Source organism: Juglans regia, chromosome 10 (genome assembly GCF_001411555.2).
Source record: "Juglans regia cultivar Chandler chromosome 10, Walnut 2.0, whole genome shotgun sequence".
Taxonomy (NCBI): Eukaryota; Viridiplantae; Streptophyta; class Magnoliopsida; order Fagales; family Juglandaceae; genus Juglans; species Juglans regia.
Window position 1 is genome coordinate 23,180,492 of NC_049910.1, and position 9,914 is coordinate 23,190,405.

General features: G+C 35.4%; 1 protein-coding gene across 1 annotated transcript; it reads right to left on the bottom strand.

Annotated features, from left to right (window-relative positions):
* Positions 1 to 2,608: 2,608 nt before the first annotated feature.
* LOC108994212 (sucrose synthase) lies at positions 2,609 to 8,275 on the bottom strand. The gene is made up of 14 exons (XM_018969341.2): positions 8,175 to 8,275; positions 7,426 to 7,568; positions 6,550 to 6,676; positions 6,311 to 6,462; positions 6,000 to 6,192; positions 5,421 to 5,756; positions 5,234 to 5,329; positions 4,954 to 5,127; positions 4,746 to 4,862; positions 4,473 to 4,639; positions 4,153 to 4,377; positions 3,500 to 4,063; positions 3,274 to 3,412; positions 2,609 to 2,884 (listed from the first exon to the last, which is right to left on the bottom strand). Exons 2-14 carry the CDS (start codon positions 7,521 to 7,523, stop codon positions 2,855 to 2,857), a joined length of 2,418 nt encoding a protein of 805 aa, XP_018824886.2. The 5' UTR covers positions 7,524 to 7,568; positions 8,175 to 8,275; the 3' UTR covers positions 2,609 to 2,854.
* Between the last annotated feature and the right edge of the window lie 1,639 nt (positions 8,276 to 9,914).

Consider the following 9,914-nt stretch of genomic DNA (forward strand, 5'->3'; position numbering starts at 1 on the left):
CATCGAACCAAGGGAGGCTAGACCATAAGCAATCTTTTAGTAAAAGCTCATTGTAGAGGTAGGTTCTTTCTTACCACAACGCTAGAAATTTCGGATAGTGACTATGAGTACTCCAGGCTACAATCTATTGTATTTTGTCCCCATACTTTAATGTTTTATGCATGCATAATACGGATTTTTATTAAAAGTGTTGATATTATTTTGTAAAAAGGTTCCTACTTTACTATTTTAATTAAGAGTTTCTGGGTTTGTATGTGTGGATACAACCAAACGCCGAGATGGGGCGATTTCTCAATGGAATTTCCTTAGTTACTCGAGAGCGTCTAAGAATTAAGTGATGTCTCCTGAGTTGTCGTTAGGTGACAAGATGCTTGGGCAAGCTGGTAACACTCCCGGATCAAAGGTGTGGCCCCATAGTTGGCGAAATATAGAGGATGTCGTGGTCAAGGACGGTGCTCGAAGCCAAGTGTCACTCATTACGAAGTCATATGCACTATCATTATCCACGGTGCAGCAAAGGGAGCTAGGGTGTCTGTACGACCATGAGAAAGGGGAGACCGTAGTGCACACATTAATAAATGGAAATGGTTGGTAAGATGGATTAATGTTGTTAGATGGACTTGGGGTCCACTTTTGATGGTTTTCACGCTGAGTCTTAGACTTGAGGTCTAAGAAATGTATAATTTTGATGCTTTGGGCAATGGGTGCTCGGTATGAATGGTCATGATATTTTAATTTTGATGATTTGGTTGTTGTACGTGTACCTTGTTCAACTCAGGTGCATCCCGATCATTTGTATCTACCTCATTTGTCTGAATTTATAGTTTACAAATAATGATGATGCCATAGTGTAGCAGTAGTCCTAACCACTAGAGTAGTAGAAAGCAAGCGAGTGGCCTTGGGTTGCCCTTTGGAGCTAGAAGAAAGAGTTTAACCTACTCAGTTTCGGCATTATTCTAAGGATACACTAGTTGTTCAAGCACTACGCTAGTATAAATTATCAAAATCGGGTGGTTAGCTTCCAACTGCCCGAAGGACAAGTGATGGGATTTATCGGCAGCAAGCTTAGGACATTGCCAAAAGTTATTTCAGCCTAACAAGCTAAGAGAAATCTGACTAGTGGAGCGTAAGCATACTTGGTGTAGATAGTGATTAAGCCAATGGAGAATATGTCCATAAGGGGAATTCTTGTAATGGAGGAATTTCCAAAAGCGTTTGCTGTTCAAGCACTACGCTAGTATAAATTATCAAAGTCGGGTGGTTAGCTTCCAATTGCCCGGAGGACAAGTGTTGGGATTTATCGGCAGCAAGCTTAGGACATTGCCAAAGGTTATTTCAGCCTTACAAGCTAAGAGAAATTTGACTAGTAGAGCATAAGCATACCTGGTGTAGATAGTGATTAAGCCAATGGGGAATATGTCGATAAGGGGAATTCCTATAGTGGAGGAATTTCCAAAAGCATTTGCTAATGATCTTCCTAGATTGCCTCCAATTAGATTGCCTCCAATTTGCAATCGACATGGAACCAAGAGCAACTCTAATGCACAATGCACCATAAAGAATGGTGCCATCAGAGTTGAAAGCGCAGTTGCAAGAACTTCTAGATAAGGGATTTATTAGACTAAGTTCGCCACCATGGGCAGCACTGATATTGTTTATCAAGAATGATGGAACCCTTCAAGTGTGCATAGATTATAGGGAATTGAATAAGATGGCAATAAAGAATAAGTACCCCTTGCCCAAAATTGATGATCTGCTCGATCAACTATAAAGAGTGGCACTATTCTCCAAAATTGACTTTAGGTCGAGGTATCACTGGCTAAGCATTAAGGAGAGTGAAGTGCCCAAGATTGCTTTTAGGACAAAGTACAGCCATTACGACTTTACGGTTATACTATTTGGTTTGGCCAATGCCCCTACAACGTTCCTGGATATTTAAGCTTTTGCTGATAGGAAGAACTCGGTTCTAGATTAAAGTATCATGATGGAATTTCATAAAGATCTTGTTTGAGATTACCGATGCTCATAAATGAGAAATACGAAAGGCACAAACTTGCACTAAATAATTTTTTGAATCGTAAGTTTTGCTATCATGAAGCAACTTCCTCAACTATGCTACTATATTAGCATTAAAAGATAATTAGTACAACTAAGCAAAAAAAATAATTATTTCTCATTTTTATTATCATATAGTCTATCATTAAGTTCAACTTAAAAAATATACATCCAATTAAATTACTAATTTTATATAAAATTATAAGTATATCACATAATTCTGAAAGCATGGAACTTTTTGCTCCACTCTCCAGTTGTGTTATTATTAAATAACATCACATCCAATTAAGTTATGGAAATGCACTCATTTCTTTTACATTGATCCGATTTATGATATATGATAATTTCGGAGTGCTGCAAGGGATCTAAAGAATAACAGAGCCTAGACTCATTAATTCAACTAAATAATTAAATCTATAATTTTATTTATATATAAAATTATTAAATGAAATTTAATATATTTAATCAAATTATAAAATTTCTAGTCTTATACTTTTAAAATGCGCGTCTTTTAGAAAGAAAAATGAATCAGAGAGAGATTATAGAGATTTGATTTTTTGATGGCTTAAAAGCTTCACGTCTTTGAATTGAATTGATTTGATTTTTTGATGGGCTAAAAAACCCAAAGTCAAACATTTCCAACGAGCACCGAATAACAAAAAGAAATCAAAGAGCCTTTGTCTATAGTCTCTAATCACAATCTCAAGAACAATGGCCATTATTCCTCAAAAGTCAGAAGAACACCACTCGTGGCACAGCCCCCAATGCCGCCTCCTCTTATTCACTCTTCAAATTTCCTTTACTCAACAGCGAGAGGAACAGAATCAGCCTGAAATGTAATACAAAAAAGATGGCTCATAACCAGAACCAACACCTCATATATGCAAGCATGCGTGCCAGAGAAAGAGCCGATGAATCGTTAGTCAAGAATCATGATATACCCGTACGAACTTTTGTACAACTCTTTTTTACCAATTATGTTTTAAGAGTAATGCTACGTGCAGTCATGGAATGTACAAGTACCGTGCAGTCATTTTGAAAAAGAATAGGGTCCACAATTAGGTCCCGTATTTATTTATTTTTTTCAAAATGATTGCACGGCGTTTGTGCACTCATGACTGCAATTATTATTTCTCATGTTTTAAATGGTTATTAAATAAATTATAAAATAGTGGTATGAATATCGTTATTTCAGCTCCCCTGTCGAAAGAATCTTACCAGCTTACGATACTTGAGTGCATAAAACATCTCAAGGTAGCGGCGGCTCTCAAGGCGATCAAGTTTAGACACATGCTTCCAAAAGCCATAAACCCCAGTAAGGGTCAACAACCTCTCAGAATAAATCTGCCATGTGTACCTGTGTAAGGAAGCAGAGAATCAGATAATTAGGCATAAACAGTACCAATCTAAAGATAATAGGGGGTGAAAAGGAAAGGAAGTTCACTTCTCTTGGATCCGCTTCAACCCTCCCTGAGAGATCTCATTCCAGTGGTTAGGGTCTGCCTTAGACTTCTCAAAGAAATTGACCAGGAGCTGGGCTGCTTGATCACCATGATAGGGATCAATGTGGAAGCCAGACTTGCCATGCACAATGATCTCCGCTGGGCCACCATTACAGGTAGCAAATGTTGGCAATCCACAGGTCATGGCCTCAACAACCGTCAGGCCAAAAGCTTCGTACACAGCAGGCTGCACGAAGGCTCCCTTTGTGTCAGCGATACACCGATAGAGTTCACCATTTCTCACTCGGTTCATCTGGGAAGAAATCCATCTAAACTGGCCATTCAACTTGTAGGTTTCAATAAGACCATGCATTTTCTTCATCTCAGCTTGTTCCTCCAAGTCCTTGGACTCCTTCCTCCGATCCCCAGCAACAACAACAAGGTTAACCAACTCCCGTAGGCGGGTATTCTTACCATACCATTCTACAAGACCTGTGATGTTCTTCACACGATCCAACCTCGCCATTGTGAATATGATTGGCTTGTTTCGGTCTTTCAATACACACCTGTAGCCAGGAACATCTGAATGACAATCGTTTGAATTGGATATACAAAGGAGAAATATAAGGAGTGGAAAAAAGAGATGGAAACTCACAAGTGTTCCTCATTCTCAACAGAAGAGTAAAGCAGCTCTTCGATTTCAGGGTGGAAAGATGTCAACCTCTTTTCCTTTTCAGTGTAGGAGTAGTAAATGCTCATATCTGCTCCAGGTGAGACAATGTTGAACTTAGGATCAAAAACATCAATCCCATGTACAACACGATAGAGTCCAGGAAGGGTGAAAGCAGTGTGGCTCTCGTATTGACCAACGGTGTCTTTGCTGAGACGCACGACAGAAAGTAAACAATATTAGGGTCTCTGGATAAAGAAACGTACAATATCAATAAATAAAAAAGGAAAAAAGAAGCATCTCACCTTCCAGCAATTTCTTGGAAAGTAGAAGTAATGATGAAGTCGGTATGATTCATGGCTATAAGATCTGCAGTAAACTGGCAAGAGAAGTGATACTTCTCCTCAAATTGTTTCCAGTATATGTCAGAGTCGGGATACTTGGTCTTCTCAAGGGCATGTGCTATGGTGCACTGCACAAAGGAAAAAATGAGAATACATTTGTTATTTTAGACAGCCAAAACGATGAGCAAATGCAGCAAAAACAAAACGAGATAAGAAGAATAGTGTATGACAAACCTCTGTGACCCCAAATTTATGCGCTAACAATGAGGCAACAATGTTCCCATCACTGTAATTTCCAATGATCAAATCAGGCTTCCCTTGTAACTCTTTAGAAAGTTCATGGGCAACATCCTAAAAGAAAGTCAATCATTCGACATTACAATCACATACAAGAAGTAACAAATTTACGAGCAAATTAAGGTACAACTTTTGATTAGTCTACCTCGGTGTAAGTTTCAAGATAGGGCCAAACTTCAAATCTTGAGATCCATTTCCGGACAATTCCCTTCTCTGTTCTAAAGGGAACTCGAAGAATATCCGTATGCTCTGTCCCAAATACTCTCTCAAGGCGCTGACCACATGTGGTTCCAACTGCATCAGGGAGGAGTCGTGTGACCTGGGAATGGAAGTAAAATTAAGCATCGATTTGAGGAACAAATGCCACTAAAACATAAAAGATGTCTGAGCTAAAACTGTTGCACCAAAACATAAGCACAGCTTACGATGAGGATACGAGGAGTGATATCCAAGCCTTGATGCTTGATACGGGTAAGCATCTCACTTTCTAATGCCCGAACTTGATCCAAGATATAAACAACCTGGATGAGAAATCAAGTGGACCGAGTCAGTCAATCTATATTGTCACAACACATCCAATTTAAAGAGGGTGCATTAGGCTCGCTCACTAACCTGGCCACCAGTGTCAGGATATCCCAAGACATTATCCTGGGCAAAATACCCATGGGGAGACATAATTACTACATTGAAGACCATAGGGATTTTCCCGAGGAACTTCTCAAGGGTGCACGGGTCAGGAGCCTCAAGAAGATCCAAAAGAAGTTGAATCATTTCTAATACACCTTCAGCAGTGTCACCCCACCCTCTTTCCAAACCAATCTCCTGGAACTTGTGCTCAAACTTAGAAAATGGTGTTTCGGGGGCAAGTGTAGAGAGATAATCCTCTGCCTTCCTAAGAACATATTGGAGGGAATTAACGTTCTGAATTCTATCATTCAGCATCATACTCTGCAGACAAGCACCAACTAATATAGTAAGAAAGTCAATCATAAAATTCCTATCAAGTCCTTTTAATCAGGCATGGAGACATACCAAATATTTGGATCAAGTTATTCACAATTCGGAGTTTGAAACCCAAATCATTCTAGGATTTCCAGTATTTGGAAATAATTAATAATTTAGTGTCTACCTTGTAGGAGATGCCAAAATTACACTATTTCTATGAGAGAAACAGAATATGCTCAGACGAACCTTCCCCTTGTAGCAGTGTACTCTGAGAAATTCAAGCAGCGGGTGCATGCTTTCCTTGTCATGAAAGAGCTTTGCGGAAAGGTGGCGATTAAGGAACTCCACGCCATTCCCAATGGACTTCGAAAGAGTGGGACGCGGAAAAGATGCATTAAAGGGCTCAAAATCCAACTCAAGCACAAAGTTCCCATTAGAGCTGTGCATTGAGACGTATTGAATGATTAAGATTCCAAGTATATAAGCAACGAGTAAACTTGACATTTCATGCAAACAAAATACAGAAGCTATTTATAATCCAAGCATTAGAATGTCACCTTCCATCCACTAGTTCCTCTTTGAAGTGCAGGTACTCCGCCACACGTAGCTCTTCAACCACAAGAGCATGGACATTCACTCTTATGTATTCCCAAACGCCAGGCCTTGGACGAACCGCCAAGGCAACCCAGGGAGGTAGAACAATGGCTTCCTATATTTACATAAAAATCAGCTAAGATTGTCAATTTGACAACGAAAAGAAGTAGGAAAAAACCCACACCAAAGTGATAGATATGACCTGAGTGGATCTCAAAACTTCACCAAATGCCCCATTCAGAAGTTTCTGTCTATTGGACTCAGAAATCGCTTCAAGCTCTGCAATAAGTTGATGGTGTTGAAGAATACCTTTTCCTTTGGCTTCGATCCTACAAAACCATCATCCCATGAGACAATATGTACGTATGTAAGCAGATATATTCCATTCTCATTCTCATCCTCAAACCACCACCTCTTCCTCGACAATGACCAATACTCCTGGAGGAGACAGACGAATTCCTATCCTGCTCCTACTTTTGACAGTTCCTTTTTCTTTTTTTCCTCTCTCTCTCTCTCTCTCTCTCTCTCTCTCTCTTTTTTTCAGGTATTATACGAATCATGACTTAATTAACTTTCTCTATTATTTTTACGATTCATTTCAATTTATCTTATTATTATAATTTTTTTAAATTTATACATAAAATAAAATAAATAATTTAACTTCTTTTATTTTTAAAACAAAAATAATATTTAATAATATATTTTAATAATATTTTATTCAACTTCTAAATTTAATCTTAAATTACCTTTTATCTCATCAACGAAACAAACAGGCAAGTAAATTGTACCACACCCCTTAAAATCGAAGCATATTTTTATTGAAACAGAAAAATCCCAATGTAAAAGATTTAAAATAGGTTTGAAGGGTGAGATGAGAATTTTATATTTTATTTTGAAGTTTAAAATATAATGTTTTAATATTATTATTATTTTAAAATTTAAAAAAAAATATATTAAGATTTAAAAAATTTAATTATTTATTATATTTTATATAAAGATTTAAAAAATATATAATAATAAAATAAAATAAAATAAAAATTTTATATTTTAAATTCAAACCTATCTTTAGATCAATTACCTGGACAGGAGTGCCACAATTTCATTGCGGCTAGCAGCCAGAGTATCGTCCACGCGCTCACGGAGACTGTGCACGCGAGTCAAGGCACTTTCCGCCATTGCTAGCTTCTCACGGAACCGTCAACTAACACGAAAAAGAATCAACTGTAGACAACAGATCCGACTTATTAAAAAAAAAAAACAAAGAAAAAAATAGACAATAAAAAGGAGATGGGATAAACACAAGAAAGTCAAAGATCAAAACTTAGGTAAATAAAATACTATTCTAGAAGGAAGCCTCAAGACTTCTAAACCTACCACCACCGCCACCAACCACATAGAAAAGTAATAAACATAGATTTATGGCTCAACTAAGATTGCTGTCTAAAACCAGCGCAGAGAATGTCTCTCTGTAGCAGCATGACCACTCTCCATTAAATAATTAGTTGCAACCTGAGATCACAAAGCCTTCAACCATGCACGAGCTGTGCTTGGCAGATAATAAAGCTCAGATCCCATTATATCAATAACACCTTATGGATTAACAAAAGAGACTAAAGCAAAGAATAAATTGTTTAGCATGATGTCAGTAATCGGTACAGAAACATTGAACTAAACCAGAAAGAATCATTCTGATCGATTTTTCTTTTTTCCAGCGAAAAGACAAGAAAATCTTTTTGAAGAAAGAGAATAAAAGAGAAGAGATCGTTCCGAAGCTATGGTATGAACACATATAAAAAGAGAAAGACAAGCAAGATCCAGGACGGGTACCTGGAGATAGAAGCAAAACAGAGAAACAAAAGGGAATGAATGGGGAGGGAGAGGAAATGGAAGGCAGTGGGAGCTCGATTTTATAACCAGGAAAGTAGCGCGAAACATAAAAGGCCAAGCAACGATGTGACATGGGAAAGGGAATCGCCAGCTGTAAAATCTGTTGAATAAATATTTTAACTTAAAAAAATTATATTTATAATATTTACTGTTTGATATATAATTTTAAATAATGTTTAATCCGAAATTCATTTTAATTTATTTTATTTTATGGTTATAAATTTTTAAAATTTTTATATAAAATATAATAAATAATTTAATTTTTTTTAATTTTAAAATAATAATAATATTAAAAAATAACATTTTATTCAATTCATTTAAAATTATTTTTACTCATCATAACTTATAACTGAATCTAAATCTATCTTTAATTTTACTCGCTAATAATTAATATAATTTTGAATGCAATTAAGAAAGCATATGTCGGTACAAAAAAAAAATATATATATATATATATATATATATAATAGAACTTTGAAACAAGTTTATTGGTGGTGGACGGACGAGGGACCCCCATGTGGGGGAAGCAAGGTGGTGATGATAAAAGCTTGACTTTTAGGTAACTCTCACCCAATATGATATGAGAAGTTTTATATAGAAGTTTTATGTCAGTTTATGGTTCTATTTTAATATTTAAATATGTATATATTTAAATAAAAAGATAAAAATAATAAATTATATATTAATTAAATAAAAATATATGATGTAAAAAAATTTTATAATATTTATGGTGTGTATATAATATATATATATATATATTTATAGGGTTGCTACAGCACTTTATTAAAAAGCTGGACCTCAGTATGTACGATATTAATGTGCCACTTTTTATGCTTAGTTTAGAATCTCAGCATTGATCATATATGGTTTGGTACCAACAAGGGTTAGGCCCTTTGAAATTTAGATTGAATTGAGATCAATTTAGTTTAATCTAATTTTAATTTAATTTAACATCAAAATATCTAATTTTTAAATTATTAAATTCATTTCAACTCAAAATTTTTTTACACATGACTCATAATTTTTTTCAACTCAACACATCTTTACATATAGAATTCATAATTTTTTTTAATTTCTCATAAATATATTTAAATTCATTTTAATATCTAAATATATCTAAACTCATCTTAAGTGAGTTCTACAAAATTTACTCTACTTTCTCAACTCACTATTATTCATAAAATCTCAATTCAATTCAACATCTAAACGGGACATAAACACAAGTTTCGAATCAAACAAATAATAATAACACAACAGAGATTTGAAGAAATGATTTATGATTTTATTCAACTTGGAACGATAATAACAAAAAAAACATATCATACTCTTTTAAGGTTTTGGCAACTGCTTGATTTAGATTTGGATTAATTAGCACCTAATTAATGTAAGAAAAATATTTTTCTTCATCCGAAAATTTATCATTTATAGTCACACTTCTTAAGTGGTATATTTTAAATGGCTAAAATTTAAATAGTTAAATGGGTCCATCCCATCCTGCACCATGCGGGTAGCACCCCTACTTATGATAGAGATGACTCATCATTAAATTTTACATTGTTATTTCTTTTTTTAAATTATATTGTTTTAGTCCTCAAATTTATGCTTTTTATCAACTAATAAGAATTTGATCTAGGCAGCTAAAAATGTTTATAAAGACTTAAAAAATAAAACTCTAATAGG

Coding starts and splice junctions, on each gene's coding strand:
- LOC108994212 (XM_018969341.2), bottom strand. CDS start 7,523: ATGGCGGAAAGTGCCTTGACTCGCGTGCACAGTCTCCGTGAGCGCGTG. Junction 6,193..6,310: donor GAGGAACTAGTGGATGGAAG/GTGACATTCTAA, acceptor CTCAATGCACAG/CTCTAATGGGAACTTTGTGC. Junction 4,378..4,472: donor TTCCAAGAAATTGCTGGAAG/GTGAGATGCTTC, acceptor CGTGCGTCTCAG/CAAAGACACCGTTGGTCAAT.